Source organism: Danaus plexippus, chromosome 20 (assembly GCF_018135715.1).
Source record: "Danaus plexippus chromosome 20, MEX_DaPlex, whole genome shotgun sequence".
Classification (NCBI taxonomy): domain Eukaryota; kingdom Metazoa; phylum Arthropoda; class Insecta; order Lepidoptera; family Nymphalidae; genus Danaus; species Danaus plexippus.
Window position 1 is genome coordinate 927982 of NC_083550.1, and position 19486 is coordinate 947467.

The following is a 19486-nucleotide window of genomic DNA, read 5'->3' on the forward strand; positions in this document are numbered from 1 at the left end:
TATACATAACTGATGTAATTTTTCGCAATGAAGTTTGTGGAAAACCACAGTAACAATGTCTTGATGTAGGAGTCTAGCTTTTCCAATAACCTTTTAGAACTAAGCGAAAAATCTGAAATTGCTTTTTTTTATATACAACAGATACCTAACTTCTGGAAGCTGGCTGAGTTAATTATTATCATTACATTTTTTTGTAATACTCTGGAAAAGCTAGACTACCCTACGTTATCAGCGTTTCCAGTGCAATCTTTTTACTTATATATATAAGTATCGTTATTTCACCCAGAGGTTTATTCGCCGATTCATTCCTTATTCAAAATATTAACTGATAAAATTTCAACTAGTCTTCCAAAATCCAGAAACGGAACAAATCAACATTGTGCAGTAACACGTAGGGTTTTGTACTAAAAATTTATATTCAATATTAAAATATACGATAATCTTTTGCCTTTACAGACAAACGGTATGCTAGCACAAGTTTTGCATCAATATACTCGTACTGTTTCGTTTCAGACGAAATTCCTTTCCGTTTGTCGTTTAATAACCTATGTATGTACATTAACACCATACGGTGTGAAGATTTACGACTGAAAAACTGTTTACGATTCGTATGTAGTTGTAAAACAAATAGTTATGAGTAAGCATACTGATTAAAAAAGATAAAAAATATATTTGTTTTGGCAAATAAAATTTAAGTTACATAACACTAAGTGGGATTTTCGTTAAACTAAATCTTTTACACAAAGAAACGTAGTGTATAGGTAAATGATACTAATAATGAATAATCTTTAAGTTTCACTCACATATACGTGGACGGTTTATATCAAAGCCTACACCCTGAAAGAATCCGTCATTTAGTATTTGGGTTGCTTTAGCGAGTTGTCAAGGTCACTCATACAATGCTCGAGAGCCGTCCCAATTTAGTATTGCATCCAACAAAGGCGAATATTATAATTAACAATTGCTTTGTAACTAAAACAAACTGTGGACTTTGTGTTTTATAAAAAATATTCCATGCCCCACTTCGGGCGCCATTAAAAAATTAAATTTAACAATCTGATATATTAATTAAATTAAAATGGAGAAAATGAATCCGATTCGAACAAACTAAATTGTTTTATACGAGTTAACTGAAAAGCGTCATCTGAAAGCAATATTTAGTAGGTCAACTCTCAAAGGGATACCTTGAATGAAGTTAAACCTTTAAGTTAAATAATTTTCTAAGGTCCACGTTAGTGAAACTTAACAGTCAGGGAACTATGTCAACTTTTCACGGAATTTGACCCGAAAATTAGTATATGAATACAATTAAATACGTTTATTAGATTTTATACTAGAAAATAAAAATAATAATATTCAAATTTACAAATAACACAAACTGTTTCACATTTATAAAGATAAAAAAAATAATTACTTACTGAATTGTTTCGGTTTAATTGCGTTAATGACAACCATTTTTACATCAGAAACATTATCAACGAAGTGCTTTAATTAGAATTTCGATTTATCTTTATTATACATTGATCAATTTCCGAACGTTAGTAATAAATTAATAATGCATACTTAAATTTTATTTGTAACAAATTTCAACGCCATTTGTAATCTGTTTCATGTGACTACATACCAAATACAACTTGGAATCTACTGAGTTATTAATAAATTATTCGTTTTTCTTATGTCTAAGCTACAACATTTAAAATTTTCATCAAAATCTGTTGTTGCATGACAAAACATCAAACTTGCATATAACACGTGATCCCAAACTTTCGTATTTATAAGTTAGCAGGATACAAATATCAAACATAACTATGTATATTTATAACAAAAATATATAGTTTCTTAATTGAGATCAAATTCTTGTATATGACAATATTCTAACTATACGGAGAAAGTATAATGTTACTGGTTTTCCTCAGTTACCGAAACGTGTAGATACAAAAAATCTTCAGATATTTTTTCAGCCAATTTTCCCGACCTCACCAGAGTTCAACAAACACGTACACAGAAATTACAATAATAGGTGGTAAGCGAACTCAAAATCTATTTTCCATTTAAAAAACAAAGCATTATCTTTTACCCTATTAGAAGATATACTTTCACATACACGATATCTTTAAATAGGTGGGAGAAAAAGTAAGATTAAGTTTGAAAATTTTTTTTTGCTAAATAGTTTATAATTGTAGGGGTAACTAGAACATTTAGCCGGCTTTGTTATTTCTGTTTTATGGAACCTTTTTGTGCACCACATCTATTTCTGGTGAATTTGAAATAAACTAATTATTATTAATCGCTAAATATTTATTATTTTATCTTATTACTCAATAATTATTCGTCTCTTACAACTATTTTTTATTTTTCTTATAATACCCTGAATGTTCCAAAGGTTTACGCTAATACGACTTGTCTAAGATTCTGTTCAAATATCAATTTATTTTTTGGCTACAGTTTTCAAGGTTGTCACAATTTATACCTATCTATAGAAATAAATGGTTAAAATTTTAATACCTATGATTTCTGTTTGCATGCTTTTCATTGGACTCTAGCCAACTATAGACTATACACTATATTTTTGGCAACAGATAAAAAAAAACTTTTTTTTATAATTTAATGTCTTTGTAGTTAAACTATGAAATTCACGGTCGAATCAAAATAACAAGGGTTTCCATAAGAGCGCTGGCTGTCAACAAAACAAATGTAAGTGACCAAATAAAAGTGGACGTTTGGTTAGGTCTAATCAAGGTTTAAAATCCTGTTTTCTTTTATATTTAATTAGATTTATATTCATGATTGAGTATTTAAATAAAGGTAATAATAAAGGAATTGGTTTCTAGTATTAAACTGAGGCAAGAAAGACTGTCTGTCGCCATACAACGTCGGACACCACAAGGCTGTATCGACCCGACCGAGCGACGCGCGCATTCAAATATGGAATGTTTTCTTGGAATATAATAAAATACCTTAAAATAAAGCTCAAATTTTTTGATTTAAAAAAAACGCAAATATTTTCTTCATATATTTTAATTTTAATCTATTTTATCGATTTTTTTTCCGAATATGATATTTTTGGATATTGTAATATTAAAAAAAAATAATCGATCAATATCTCTGAAGGAATATTCAAAATTGGAAATAGTTTTTACTATTGTTGTTATAATTGTCCATAAAGGTTTAAGTGCCAGCACGATGGTCACACGGCCTGCGCCCAGTTGTGACTGAGCCGCGGATACGCGTTGACGTCTGCCTATAAAAAGGACGTGCGAAACAAAAATATAGCAATTAATTTTCTAACACAATGTTCTAGTTTAATTGATGTGTATTAAATAATTATATTACTGTACATAGTAAACTGTGCGACACGTAAGCTCCATCAGGCTGGTTTATTGTTCGAGCTACACCACTATGTAAAACAACACGTCAAATACCTTGTATATATATTTAAAACAATAGATTTCAACGTAGAATGTGTAGGCATGACTGCATTATGTCGAATTGCGTGAACAGATATTGTCATGTCGTGGCGTGAAACCTCCTTTTCAAACAATATGCTGTTTCAGAGAGAATTATATTTTTTATGTTCCATTTTATATTCTCATTCATAATTCATTGTACATCCTTGTAATTTTTTTTTCTGACGTCAATAGTTTTCTAGACGGGGTTGTGTTATGTAATGTTTTTAGTTAAGTTCTAGTGTAGTTATTCTTCGATCGTTACCAATACGACTCATTGGTAACGAATTGTTATTGTTGTCACAAAACGAATAGGGTATTTTATTAAAAAAATAATTAAAATAATCAATATTAATACATGTTTCGTCTTTGTAAAACCTTAAATTATCATCAACTAATGGCTATTACAATATGTAATAAATTATATAAATTAATTTAAACTCTTTCGACACTTTACAAGTACCAATAAAGTACATATAAAAGTACTAACGAAACTACTTAATAATTTATTTCTATTATTAGCACCATCTATTGAGCACATTTGGAATCAATGTATTTATTATGGAGGGTAATCTTTGTACCTTGTGGTTTTGTTACAAAATTAACTCAGTATGTATATAATTTAGATTATGTAATAAAAAATATTATTCTATATCAACTAAACATAATATTAGAAAACGTCTTATATTTGGTTTTATTAAAAATTGAAGTTTATTTTGTTTAGGAAACAAAGATAAATAAATTTCTTTTCTCTCTAGTTTTTAGTGATAGTTTACATAATTATTAATAAATGGTTATAATTTTGACATGGTCATACGATTTAGATATTGATCCTTCCCCTGTACTACAATAGTTATCACTTTTAACACAATTAATCTTCATTATTGTATTTGCGTAAGATTTAATTCGATAATTTTCGTCAGAACAACCAAAAGTATATAAACGTAAACAGTTTTTTTATATAGAGCGAAATAATTATCAATTTTACTCTTACATTGCATTTACATTTGATATCTGCTGCATACAAAGTAGCTTCGGTATCCGAAATTATTTACGTAATAGATTATTGACTGTTTTCATTATATTTAAAAAACAGGGAATCAATTTAAAATGGTTTATAAATGTCAAAACTACCTCGTTTTTTTATTAAAAGTAGCTTTTTTTTAAGTGATCGGAGTTCGTTTTCAAGGTTCTCATTTGAGTAAAAGTATACAATCTCTATGGTCATATATAAAAACAAAACTTCATAACAGTGTTTCAATTGACTTTAAAAATGTGGAATTTTTATAATTTTTTAAATATTTTTTTTTTTATAATTCTGTAGTGTCTATAAACAAACCATATAAATGTTAAACATGTTTTCATTAATAAAAATTAAAATTTCTTATATATATGTATGTATATATATATATTTATATATAAGAATATATATGTACAGCAGTTTCGGGTTGGTTCGCAAATCATCTAGTTGCGACAAAATAGTTCCGGTTTCGTGGCGAATTTGGCTAAATCTAGAACTTAGACAATCAATAGGTCGTCAGAATTCCTAGGCTAGACAGTCCGGCGTCATTTCAGATATTTCGTTATGCTTCCCATCATTTACTTACTTATAAATTATAATATATTCAATAAAAGATATTACGTTACTAATAAAAATATCACTTATATATAATAATACTTTAATTGATTAGACAATCAATCTTCATTGTAACAAATCTATTTCTGTACTAAGCCACTTATATGATATTGCTTTAGTAATTGAATTAAGCAATCATAATAAAAATGGTCATAAAACTACTTCAATAGCAATCACAAGTAAACTGATCATATTATAATCTACCCCGGATTTATGTGGAGACTGCCTGGTGTTAATTTATAGCGTCTTCCAGTCTTGATGAGATAATTGCATTAAGTAGCAACTCTCTTATATTAAACGGTATATAAAGATAATCTCGCTTTTAACTACGTCTTACATTAATTAAGAAGCATAATATCTCTTCATCCTTTGCATCAAACTTCCATCGATTATAAAACGTATTCATTATATAGCGGTTCAGTGAACCAGCCTTATGAGATAAAAATGTAAATAAATCACAATTACAAAGGAAACTATAAAGGAAGTAACTTTGTATTGGATACAGTGAGAAAGACACGTCACCGATTGAAATGAGCCGGCCAAGTTGAAACTGGCGCTATGATCGCTAATAGTGCACTCTCGCCAAAATGGCCGACGAGGAAAAACTGCCTATACCCCCAACTTTTCTGGAGAAAGTCCTCTTCTACACAACAGCAACGTTCGTCCTGCTCGCTATCTTCAGCCTCTTCGCTTTTCTCTTCTTAGTTCCGTTTGTCATCGAACCGGCCTTCACCACCATATTTATGCAATTCGACCCGGTGGCTGCGCTATGTGTCACCGCTCAAGTGAAACATTTAGTCGGAGTAAGCAACTGTACGTGGGCCTCCTGTAGGGAAGGATGCACGAAAGACTTGTACGAATGCACTCAGATAAGGGTCAACTATAAATTGGGATACGCTCCTAATATAACAGCTACGGAATACGAGAACCTCATTCGTGTGGAGAGATCTTTGAGGAAGGACTACGATTACGAAAACTACGGATCGCCTTTAGAAAATAACTATCCAGATATGGAGGAAATTCCTGAACCGATACCAACAGGGTTGATGGGGAACGATTCAGAATGGTACTTCACTGGTGCCCGATTGTTCCCCAACGTTAAGGGCTGCGGTTACCCTCCTATTCTCAACTGCACAATATTCTATGGCAAATACAAGCCACTTGGTACCAATTACTCCTGTTATTATAGCAGAGTTGATCCCGGACTGGTTATCACAGAGCTTGACATGTGGCAGAATACTTTGAATTTGGTCTATGCTATGGCCATACCGATACCATCTTTCATAATTTCTGTGATATACTTAACGTTCGCGTATTTTAAAATTTATAATACTGAAGAAGAATCTGAGCAAGCACCGTTACAGAGCGATGCTGAAGCTATGGCTACCGGAGATGATGGTAAGCCAACAACACCAGGTTCGGATACCTTCAGGGAAGACTTGGCGTGTTTCGGTCACCAGTTGAAGATGCAGTTGGCTAACGAGAAGCCAAAAGAGGGTTTCGAATCGAACAGCCCTCCGATTTCCAATTCTGCTTCGCTGTCTGGGTGAGATTTTGCATTTATGATAATGAGTATTAGTTATCTTGGTTTTAATATACTATAGCAGGTTTTAGATCGTAAAATTAGATAGGACATGGTGTGTTAGCATTACAATAGACTTGTATTTGTTTAAAGACTAATATAATTATCGGACCTAGGCTGCATAATATTATTATCAACAAAAAAATATATAGTTTACTACTTACTATGCATGTGAGCTTCTAGAGTTATGTTTTGATCACATAGGAGGTGTAGAAATTAGGTATGAAAGAGAAGGAAATTTTAACAATGACACAATCTATTACTTAATTTGGCTGACAAACCAAAACAAAGGACAATAAAGGACGTTATATTGATTCAAACGTATGAAATATAAGTATGGAATGTAGAGAAAAAGCAAAACAACTATAAAACTGACAAGGAATTTAAATTCACAATAAATATTGCTTATAAAAAATTAAAGACCCCACATAACTTCTTGAACTTTTAAACTGCAATGATGCAGTGTAGTACTTTTATATATTTTAAAGATTTTCCAATTGACAGGACCAAGTCGTCTTTCGTCAACGCCTAATGAAATTCACACAGGTACGTGTGGGGCTTCAAATGAAAAATAAACATTGCTCACAGAAATAGCACAACAATATTCCCCTAGACACATGCACAGCTTTACAAAAAACCGATTCGATTAGCATGCTTTGATTAGTAATTCATATTGTTTTATAATGTTTTATTTCATTTATTCAGCTATTTTATTCTCAAAAATATTCTACTAATATATTTTTATGACAAAAATTTATTTCCGATTACAGATGACAGGACTCCTGAAGAGGGATCGGTTACAAGGTGTACCATGAAATGATATGAACAATTCGTGCTAACTTTACAATATAATCGAGCACTTTTTACAGGACTGTGGTCATTATTACTCAATTTGTGGCTTAAGCTTGCCGCTTTGAAAATCGGTCGTGGCTAATCGATAGCAGTGTATTGTTAAATTTATATTTTATAATGCGTTGTGAGCGACGGGGGTTTTTCGTGACAACATATTATATTAAATGTTGAGTGTTGATTTCGGATGTCGCTTGTTATCGAAGCCAGCTTGTTTAAATCTCTTTCTATACGGTATTTAAATTCCCTTTTGAATTTTGCTGATTGTATAAATTTACACGTACTAATTGTTTGTAACGAAAACTATTTATAAGCTTAGAGAAGACAATTGTTACCTTTTGAAATTCTAAACGTAATTCGTCCACTGTTGTAAATGAGATTGTGAACTTGGTGGAATCTGTTTTGCAAATGTTATAATGTTTAAAAAGTGTTTTTTATCCCAAATGCAGAGTTTTGCTCAAAAAAAAATTTGTATTTCTTTAACATTCGACACGTGTTGTCACGAAAATCTTGTAAGGTAGATTATAAAAAATAAACATCACATTGTTTAAGACGTCTCTTGTATGCTGGTGGGGTATATGCACGCGTCCTGGTTATAATTATTTAAATAAATAAATATGTAAACCATGGTTTCGAAATTAGGAAAAGACAATGAAAGTTTTCGTTTTTATTTTTAATCTAGAAATGGCGTTTTTTAAATTCTTTCTATTTATTTATATCGAACTAGAAAGATATATTTTTGTTTATATAAAAACAAATAATTAATGTATGTGATAATACATCAATAAAAAGAAAAAATAATTTCCTATCAATAGGAAATTAGTGTAAAAAAAATTTGAAACATTATGATACTAAACTATTTGTAAACGGAAATTATAAAATATAAATGTTCTATAACAAAATTATATGTCAGTATGCTTAGCACGAGTTTGTCTCGTCATACTGTGTACGAAGCTTTTCCCGTTTCTCATTCAATAACCTACGTCAATACTATAATGTGACATCATTTATAATGTTAACTATTAAAGCTCCGTATGTATGTGACAATGCAAACTTGGGGTAACATCCTGTGTATACGTGATATGAATTACCCAAACATTAATTTTGTCCACAAACTATATTATATTCCTCCGTTATATAATATATATACAGAGTGTTCTCTCGATACACGATATTTGTCCGATGGATTATGATATGATGTATACAGCGTGTTCTATCAATACATTGATGTTATATTCAATCAATTATCGTCCCGTACGTACAGTATCGATTCTTCCGTCCCATGCTTATACGTTTAAAATATTCATCGATACAATTCATGTCCAAAGACATCCGAACCTTAATATAGAACACCCTAACCAGAAACATTAACGGATTTCATAATAAAAGTAACGACAGTTACGTTTGTTTAAACCGAAATTGATATATCTCTAAACATAATGCAAATATTCAGATATTATAAATTAGAAAAAAGGGTCATAGATACTACATAAGGTAGACTGTAATCGTAACGAACTCGGAAAATAACTTCAAATAATTAATAACTTCTCCGGCTTGATACGTTACATGAATAATGAATTATGATTTAGAAAGAGAATTTGAATGCTTAAGACGCTTTAAAGGTTGTAATTGAACGCTTCAGATAAAAATAAATGCGTAAAAAAAAATATACTAAAATGTACATAACGAAAAAGGCTTGTGAATATTGCATACGTTAGAATTAAAGGCGGTGCGAAATATAATAATTTTATTAATTCACGTCTAAGCTTTGCTGATATGCTTTAAATTTGTTTATTTTCTACAATTCCTGTTGTTTTCTAAATATTTATTGAATAATATCATTCTTGGTGTATATTAATTTATAAGATTTTTAATATTTCAATGTCATCTTATTGTGAGATCAAATTCTAACAGTTTTATTTTATATTAATATGAAATGTACGTTTCATAATAAATTGATAGTTAATGTAACTAATTATAAGGTTATTTTTAAGTGATAAAAAAAATAAAAAATAATAATCTAAAAATTCGCTTAGACTGTGGAAATTATATGATGATTAGTTAGATATTGCAAAGTACCCACGCACATTTAAGTAGATAATATAATAAAAAAAAATATTATGAATAAGATGATAATTGTCATATTATATTAAAGATGTTTTGTGACGACGGCACAAAGTTATTCAAACCATTCATATGCCACATTAAATTATATTTAAATTTGTCAATTCTCATCTGAACTATGTATTGCAATATGTAGATATATTCATTTCAATTAATTTTGTCCTCACTTCATATACAATTAATTTTTATTTAATGAAGTGCCTCTCAAGTAACAATATTTCTTTAATTTTTTATATATACTTGATTTCTCTAACACAATATTGTTTTATAGATTAAGTGATCGATAAGCAATTAGTCAATATCACCCTGAAATTCAAGTCAAATTAATTTAGTGTTTATTTTAATATATAATTTCGGTTGTGACATTTATTTAACAATACATTATTTAAATGCTGATAATGTTTGTTGCTTTATTCCCATTAAAAAAATTTTGATAAATAAAATTTTATCACATAAATTATATAATTAATTAAATCAATAAATGTTGAAATGTAAATATTTATAATGATATATATTTTATTTAAATTATATTTGCTTAACTGTGACGACTGCTATTATAATTGTTGTGATAGAAGTTTAAGTTTAAACATTGATGGAAATGTATTGTGAAGTATCATCTGTAATTGGTTTTGCGAACAAATGTCTATTAACCTTAAGGAACATGTATTTCGATCGTATTGTTAAAGCCATCACAAGTCTTGTATCCTCGCCTGTTGTAATCAATTGTTTGGGATATGATCTAAATCACATGCAATACACACGACACTGCCAAAAATGTGGTAACTTTTTCTGATCTATGTCCTGTCCACCGATAATTAATTAGCACTACACTGTACACACCAACGAAATTCTAAAATCAGCACTCACTGATACATGCATATGTAATGTCAGTTTCAAAAACCCTTTTTGAAAATCAAATGACATTTTGTTGTGATACTTCAGATTTAAATACTTTTATTTTTTTCTGTTCATAATGATCGCCGTATAAAATCTCGTAGTTATAATTTTCTCAGCTTGTGCCTAGTGTTGAAAACACCAATTTGGCAGATAATATTAAATATTATAACGGTAGAGGGCACAAACGTTTAAATCGTTTAACATAATATTTGTTGTTGCCATCGTTTGAGAACAGCAAGTAAAAAAATGTCATTATAGAAATATAATTTTAATTAATGAATAGGTTAATAAAATATTTTTTAAATGTCATGAAATGTTGTTTTATATATACTTTATATTTTATAAGTTTAGACAATTTATTTGTATATTATGCCGATGTGCATATAGTATATATAACATGCTATTCACGCGTCGGTAAACTTTGAAAACTTTGAGATGTTGGAACACTTTATTTATAAGTTGCGAGATAATCTAATCTATATTTACTTTGAACTCATGTCATTTTAGTACGTGTGTAAAGCAATACTTTTGTGAGGCTAACGCGTTATTCTTCATATAAAGCATTTCCATTCATTTCGTACTGATGCCTTATAACCGTTTTGTATATAAAATATAAATGAAGATTAGTAGAAAATATTAAATTTATTGGCTTCAAACAGTCGTTTTATTTTTGTACATCCAATAGTAGTAGTTTAAATTATAATAACATGGATTTTACTAATTACCTAACGTTGTCTGCGAGTACCAAAACTCAGTGTTACAGAATTCTACATACTTTTTAAATGATTTAGATTAACGATCTGTATTTGAAGGTAAAACAAAATATCCCATATAATTTGAATTGTTATAAATCTACACTTGTATTCATAAAGGTATTATTTTAAGACGTATTGTCAAAAAAATATTACCTACTGTTATTTTACCAACAGATTATATGATTGCAAGTTTCATTATTGTATACTAAAACCTAAAATAATATTTGGTTCAAACTTTAAACAATACGAAGCAATAACCGGTGGAAGTTAAAATAGTAACGTCTACAATCAATACAACAACTTACAAGCTGACGGTATAACCACTGTTTATGACGCAAAAAAATTAAATTGTATTGAATTTTTTACGTACAAATTCTTCAGTTTATTGAAAAATATATTTATTAAATACAAATATGTATATTATATAAATATTATAATATAAAATAAAAATATCACAACGAATGAACAAATGTAAAAATAGCAAAAACAAGGCAAATTAAAAAGGAAGCTCAAATAAAACTGGTGGCAAGCAATTGTAGTTTATGAGGAAACTCCATTTACCTAATTTGGCTTAATTAAATGACCGCGTCGATAACAAATGACAATAAAATAATTATAACTCGTTATAAAGAAATCTAATAATTTATTTAGTTTATACAAAAACTTCTTAAAATATATTTGTGTAGTAATTAATATTTTTAATAAAAATGTAACAGAATATAAATCATTGTATTTTAAATTTTATAAAAATAAATAGTTTTCAAGGTTGTTTATATAAGTTCTTTGACGACGAGACCAGCCGGACCTTGTCCAAGAACAGGCGAAAGACCAGCTACAGCTACAGCCTTAAGAGGTCTGAAATAAAAAATTAAAGCAAATAGTAAAAAAACTTATGAGCATCGATGCTAATTTTGAAATTAACGCCATCTATCCAAAAAAAATGAAATTTAACATAAACCAAAAGTTTTACGTAACATAATTATTTACTACACGGAAATCAAGAAGATTAAAAAATATGGTAGAATTTTCTCCTGATATGTCTATTTTAGTTCACGTAATTTAAATGAATTAACAAGAAATCACGTAAAAAGTTAAATCCAATTGCTATAGATGGCGCTATGTGTAGAATCACTGCCATAAAGTTCATAGATGCACCTTAAGATGGTGCTATTACGAATACGTACTTAAATCCAAGTTCTTCAGCAGGGACACCCAGTTTAGCTAATTTCGCCTCATATGTGGCAAGAAGGTCGTCATGGGCTTTTCGTAACCGTGCTGCTTCATAACGCAAATCTTCAACCTGCGTGTCTTTCAGTTTCAATAAATCCTGAGTGAAATTAAAGTTAAGTTGGGTTAAAATGAGTATAAAGATAAAATAATAGAAATAATAATATAAAACATTGAGTAATAACGCACATGCATTTCTCGTGGACCCAAATCTCTTCCTTCCATATTTTTCAGTTTAGCTTCTAAAAGTGCTGTTTTTAGTGCAGCCCTTTGCTGAACTTCTAGTACAGCCTTTGTAAATCTACACGGGATACGCAATGTTATAAATGAATGCACTATACATTATTATATAATATATTAAAATTTACTTTCAGAAGCGACATCTTTTGTGAAATCTAAGTTACACTTATTCTCATAAGACATGAGCCTCTAAAACATATGAATAGTTTTGTAAATATATATGGATTGTAAGTACGAATATTTATTATCAAGACGTCATTTATAGTTTGTTTATACGCTATTTAAAATATTTCCCTGCTATGGATTGTCAGCATTAGCGCATCAGCGAACCTAGGAATCTGGCAATGATTACCTTGACTTAAGTTCGTCCCTTTCTGCTATTATTCGGTCCAATCTGACTTGCAGGACCTCGTATTCCCACTTCAGAACTTCAAACTGTTGTTCAAGTGATGCCAGTTGTTTTGTTTTAGCCTATAAACAAAGAGAGCATAAAGTTATGCAGTCTGTACTTATATACGGTGATAATACTTAGAAATAGGATTAAATTAAGGTAGATAGAATAGGTAGTATCAGAAAATAAAATGTTTACAGCCAATGCAGCTTTGTCGCGATCATAGTTGGACATTTGTCGTTTTAGCTCCTTATTGTCGATTATTGCAGCTTCAAGTGGCTCACGCAGGGTTTTTGTTTCAGCGACAGCGTCTCTAGCAATTTTTTCGGCACGCTCTTTGACCTTTTGCATTTCCTCCATTTGTTGTTTCAAGCTACTTATCAGACCTAACAAAAAATCATTACTTAAATTAAATTGTTAAATAAAATCTAATTATAAACCTACATACTTGAATTCAACTCACCTAAGTTATTCAAAGTGATGTCGTTGTAATAGTTCTTTAAATCGGAGAACGCTCTCTCGTGATGTGCGATTAGTTCCGATAATTGTTTATTCTTTCTTTCTTCAACTTCAGCAACCTCAGTTCTATGTTTCACCGTGAGTTCCACTTTTGTTTCATGGAGTTTCTTACAGGCCTTATCTTCGATTTGACGAGCTCTTTCTTCGAACTCAGCTCTCACTTTAGAGAGTTCTTCGGCGTGTACGAGTTTCGCCCTTCGTAATTCATCTTGAGCCGCTAGCATTTTTTCCCTCATCTCTTGTCGAAGTGACCTTTTGTCGTTTAGTAATTCTAGTTCTTGTTCAGTGTGTTCTTCTTTGGCTGCTTTCAGAGCTACCAGATTTTCTGCTCTCAAGGCAGCAGCTGCAGCCTGCTGTTCGTATTTAAGATGTTTTATTTTTTGTTTTTCTGTTTCTAGAAGCGCTTCATTCTCTTCTTGAGCCTCTTCAGTGGCTCTCTCCCTATTCCTTAATTCTGCTTTTGCTTCTTCGAGTTGTTGGCGGGTTATTTCCCAAAAAGTTCTTATTTTATCCCTCTCTAATTGAAAGTAATTCCTCTCTTCTCTCTCTTTGTCCAGTTCTTCCTTAACTCTCAATGTGAACTGTTCTAGTTTTTCTCTCGTCATTTCCGAAGTATCTACTCCATCGATTACGATTGCTGTTAATAACATAATAATTAAAATTATTTCATTAAGATATGATTTCACATCAAAAGAGTTAAACAAAATATTTTTTTCGTACCTGGTGCTTTTTTGCCTCCTCCTTTCCCTCCTTTCGGCGGCTGAAATAGGATATTAATTAAAAATCTTACTCTTATTTATGTACAATTAATCAAGAATTATATTGCAATGCAATTTAAGTGAATGCAATTTAAGTTGGAGACGAAGACACTTACCATTTTGTAGTGATGTTCGTATAATTGTTATCACAATAAATTTACTATGAAGAAACTGTATGTAAAATATGTAGCTACAAATTGCCGCATCAGCAGATTGAGAGGTTGTCAGGGATAACACTGGTACCGTTGCTATGGAAACCAAAGTTGTTGACTGACAACCGTTCAGATAACTGAAAATTGATGTACACTATAAATATATAAATCTAAAAACTAATTAAAAGATTCATTTATTGAAGATAGAACCGAATAAAACGTATTCTAAAAGTTTTTTTAATAATGAATATGTTTATTTATATATTAAGTAGATTGTTAAAAAAGGTTCATTAAAAATGTCAAGGATACGTCACAATATTTTTATATATCTTAAATTTTACGTAAATTATGTGATAAATCAAAAAATTTTAAGCCAAATGATTAAATTTTCTGGTCGCAATGCTAACTAAGCTCTGTAATCTTGCCGTTTACAGCGCTACTTTCCTCAGTCTTTTTGCCATCGATTACGTTTTGGGAAATGGTTTAACAGATATAATACAGAGGTTCGGTTGTAAAATGTTCTGTTTAGTTAAAAGTTCTATAAACGAAGAGTCGAAAAAGGTTAAGGAGTTTGACGGAGACCATAACTCTAGCAATTTTCCGGTTCTGTGTGCTGAAATCATGTGTCTAGGTGCGACAATAGTGGTGAGAGTTACTTAAGTTATAACAAGTTCATAAAAAAGAAAATAATAAGTTAAATTCTATAATAATGTTTTAATATTAAGGAGATGAAACTTATATTTAATATAAATTAAAAATCTGCACGAACAGTACTCGAATGACTTTGAAATAAAAAAATTAACATTAAAAGATATCATTTTTTAGTTTATGTATACGAGTAAAAGTATAAAAAATCTCTATTCAGTCTTTAGCATGAATGTATTAATAGCGCTCGTTTATTTTAAAACTTCTAGTTCTTAAACAAATACAAGCAAATACGCGGCAAGGACAGAATTGATGAGCTTCTGCAGGAGAGTAGGGAGGCGTTGCGACAAACCAACGAGTTTCTTGAGAAATGGAGGCTGAGACGGGTAAAAAGTGTATCCTATACTTCATGTTACAAAATATTGCTGATAATAACTTTGACGTTCAGCTTAACGTAATGAAAGTTGTTCTTTGAAAGAGCTAGTTTTCCAGCTATCATTTGCGTTGTTATCAAAATTTAATTTAAGCGGTTCAAATCAATTAATAGTATAACTATTAGTTTGTAGCATTCAATATATTTGGATTATAAGGAAGTTTTAAAATGTTTTTAACATATTATTAAAGGCTTTCTGGTTGTTTTGTAACTTATAAATTATTTTTTTTCTTTATATTTTATGATAAAACGATCATTGTAGGTTATCTAATCAGATTTTATAATAAATTTTATCCACTATGATAGAATCGACAAATTAAAACGTTTAAATCGTAAGTCAGATATTAATTTAAAGAAAATAAGTTATATGAGAAAATCATGTATTTAAGAAAAATATATTGAATAATTATCTAAAATAACAATGTAAAAAATATTCTTCCCTTTTGGTCGGGGATTGACGAAACTTATAATTAAGAAGTAAGGGTATTTTACTGACAAAATTAACTATAAGATATATTGGCAGGTACCTAAGGACTGCTCCTATTTGGATGAAGAGCCTCAGGAGATAACACCCTTGAAGCTTGAGGTGCCAATACTTCACATGGCTATAGTTGATGTAAGCCACATACCACATACATATTGTTAAATTAACATCAAAATAAAGTTTTGGGTAAAATTTCAAAGAACTAAATTTAGTTGACCGGCGATTGTCGTAGAGTGAAGGATCTTTTTGGATGCAAATTAATGATCTTCATGATTTGAAATTCATCATGAGATATCGAAAACGGAAAATTTAATCATGGAAAACTGTAAAGCCAATCAAGATTTTATTTTTCTTTTCTGTTAAATCCAGGTTAAAATTGTTGTCGCTATTTTAATTATCGTATATGACGTGAGAATTATTTCTTTTCTATTAGGATTCTATTCATATAGATATTTTCTATGGATACTGTCTATTGACTGATTGATCTGGGATTTGGTCGTATTTCGACTAAGTTCATATATGATATGAAAAATATATCTTCCCGATGAACGTTCCGCTTATGTATATGTTTTCCATCGATTATATACATAGACGATTTAGTGTTAGTATAATCGATTTCTTCGAAATACGGGAAATATAAAACATTTTGATGTTACATTCTCCCGGTTTGTGTATTGAAAGGAATTAAAATTTTGTATATGATGTGAAAATTATTTCTTCTCTATAAATTATAAATTTTATCACAGCGTAATGGGACCATAGATTTTACAGCGACCGTGTTATACGTTACAATATATACATTATATACATTCATTTGTTCCTGTTACTAAATAAACGAAGCAAGCAAAACTGTTATAGAAAGTGATTAGCATTTTATTTCACAAATTGGCTTTCACATATCTGGATAATAGGTCAGTTTATGTGGCATGTAGTGGCAAACAATAAGGTACTTTTTTCCTGTGTTAGACGCTTGGAACAACGCGGAATCAACCAGAAAGAGGTGATGCTGGAGACACCGTCAACATCACAGACTCCACCTTGTTGTCGATGACATCTATACTCAATGATGACCTTGAAATGATAACTGATCATCCACTTGAAGACAACAGCGATACACACAGCTTCGTGTACGGAAATCGACGCTTGTGGGACTTTTTGGAAGAAGATTTGGCTTCTGAAAATTGAATGTCCTTTTTGTTTTATTTATTAAAATAATTTATTTTCTAACATAATTTTATTTATAGTAATTATTTTTATAAATTTCAACCTATTTAGCTCCATACTTTAGCTCGTTTAAAATATCATTTGGAAATTAAATTCAAGTTGTGCCAATTGTTATCGGAGGACAAGTACAATGTTTAAAATTAGTCTCCGATATTTGCGACTATTTACATATCACAGAACGATTATTTATACCTAACGTAAGTTTCTTTAACGGCACTAGATCATGTATATCCTAAATCTTTCCACCCTCTAATGACATATGAATGAAGAATATTGCATCATAATCCCACAAAGGTCTCGCCACACTTTTAGCGTCGAATGCTTATAAGTAACGCAAATCCGACAGATATTAATTTAATACCTCGCATAGTAAACGAATGCGCCAATAACACACTTATTGCCTTTGCAATAAGAGCCATTCGAATGGGTCGTAGTGTGAAGCTTAGTTTTCGTGTATCGAAGATTGCTTTGATGTTGTTCTCGGCAGGGTGTCTAATAAGCCGAGGTTTTATTATGAATCTATATTATTAATAACAGTACTACTATTTCTATACTTATAATTGTTTTATTGTATTATATACGGAAATTTTATGAATCATCACAAATTCTGCACGATAAAAAAAACCTTGTGTTTTATTCTGTATAATGAAATTTTATTCGCAATTTTTGTTAAAAGAATTAGGTGAAGCATTCGAGCCGGTATGATAAAGAGCTGTTTAAGACGGTTATTTAACCAACTGCAATGTAAGCTATAATTTCGAGTCCCAAACAAATGCCACGTGTTTCATAATTATAGTATTATTCGTGATGGATGTCTGCCTGTGAGAGGGTAACTTACCCTTTGGGAATCTTTAACGCTGGTTTTGATTCGGTGATGTAATCGAATATTGTTTTTCTATTAACAGTTTTTTGGGAGTTAATTATCTTTTATTTTGCTATATAGACTTCACATAATATTCTGATAATTTATAGTAATTCTGAAAAATCTAGTTTCATTGGCATTAGCTTTTTTGGCATCGAAAAAGGTACTGTTGAAACAGGTACTGTACACAGGTTGAAAGGTACTGTTTTTAGAAAAATATTGAAACTATGCTAACTTGTACTAATGCAACCATAATATTAGCAATTCCCTTAAACGAGCCATAGGCCGTCGACCGCTATAAGGCCTCAACAATTCATAAGCGGTATATTGATCCTCAATCATCAAAAAAGTGCCAATAATCTCTAGCCATGTAATTTAGCTGTCCAAGCAAAAAAGATGTCCTATAATTTCTTATCTAGTTTCCAGCTCAAATGCCTTCAATCCAGGCTAGACTGTATTGACATTTTAATCATTTATCATTTCCTTCACAAAGACTTCCAGATCCTACATCGTGTGAGTAAATGTTATTTAACATTCCAAAGATACAATAACAAAATACTTAAAATGTTATTGGAATAATATTAATCGTTTAAATCTAAAATTTGTGTGATTTAATTTTATTTAGCGGTGAAGGATCTATTCCGCCAAAGATGACCTGAGCGTCCATTTATCACTCAACTCTTTTTGTCGCGTTCCATTCAATACTTTTTGTGTGAAAGATTAAATTTCGCGTTCGCTCCTGAACCATTAATCACTCCATTATACCATGATCTCAGACCCCTCCCGCTTTCTAAGTAACTAATGACGGAGGACACGGAATTGGTTTATTTTGAGGGTTCAATGTATTCTGGCTGTGTCTGTCCCCATCTTGTCGTGTTTTTTTTTATATTTTTTGATCACGTCTGGTTGCTGTTACGCTGATTATGGTTTTGCAGACTGAAATTAATGTTGGGTGAATTGATATTTGATGACATGTCCTTGATTGGGATAAATACTATAGACTAAACTCCACTGTAGATAATAACTCCACTGTAAATAATAGCTTATATATCTATTATTTATGAGTAATATATTATAGTAAATCTGAACTGACGGTCTATCAGAAATAATAAGTAAATAATTTATGTATAAATCACTTCCATGACTTTTTACATTTTCCTTAACTTAAATGTAACCAATGAAGTCGGTATATGGTTACTTGTAAGTCCACATCAAATAAAACTTAATAGGATTTGAGGTCTGTGATTAGATCCGCAATACTG

The 19486-nt window shown here is 30.4% G+C and overlaps 3 protein-coding genes across 11 annotated transcripts; 2 read left to right on the forward strand and 1 right to left on the reverse strand.

Moving 5' to 3' along the window:
- Positions 1-3196: 3196 nt before the first annotated feature.
- On the forward strand, positions 3197-11190 carry LOC116773928 (protein tipE). Of its 9 annotated transcripts, none has more exons than XM_032666508.2 (4): positions 3198-3425; positions 5496-6628; positions 7169-7210; positions 7435-11190. In XM_032666508.2, the coding sequence occupies exons 2-3, from the start codon at positions 5670-5672 to the stop codon at positions 7194-7196; spliced, it is 987 nt and encodes a 328-aa protein (XP_032522399.1). In that variant the 5' UTR covers positions 3198-3425; positions 5496-5669; the 3' UTR covers positions 7197-7210; positions 7435-11190. The 9 variants fall into 9 exon arrangements, with proteins under 9 accessions (XP_032522401.1, XP_032522399.1, XP_032522398.1 ...); XM_032666507.2 differs by having other exon boundaries at positions 3198-3401; XM_061523809.1 differs by having other exon boundaries at positions 3198-3401; positions 5504-6628.
- Positions 11191-11766: 576 nt separating this feature from the next.
- On the reverse strand, positions 11767-14693 carry LOC116773941 (dynein regulatory complex subunit 4). The gene is made up of 8 exons (XM_032666529.2): positions 14541-14693; positions 14387-14426; positions 13611-14303; positions 13346-13533; positions 13109-13227; positions 12706-12817; positions 12474-12616; positions 11767-12144 (listed from the first exon to the last, which is right to left on the reverse strand). The coding sequence occupies exons 1-8, from the start codon at positions 14541-14543 to the stop codon at positions 12060-12062; spliced, it is 1383 nt and encodes a 460-aa protein (XP_032522420.1). The 5' UTR covers positions 14544-14693; the 3' UTR covers positions 11767-12059.
- A 42-nt stretch (positions 14694-14735) lies between these two features.
- LOC116774017 (uncharacterized) lies at positions 14736-17369 on the forward strand. Its single transcript, XM_032666621.2, has 4 exons — positions 14736-15221; positions 15491-15607; positions 16178-16270; positions 17105-17369. The coding sequence occupies exons 1-4, from the start codon at positions 14976-14978 to the stop codon at positions 17321-17323; spliced, it is 675 nt and encodes a 224-aa protein (XP_032522512.1). The 5' UTR covers positions 14736-14975; the 3' UTR covers positions 17324-17369.
- The last annotated feature ends 2117 nt before the right edge of the window (positions 17370-19486 follow it).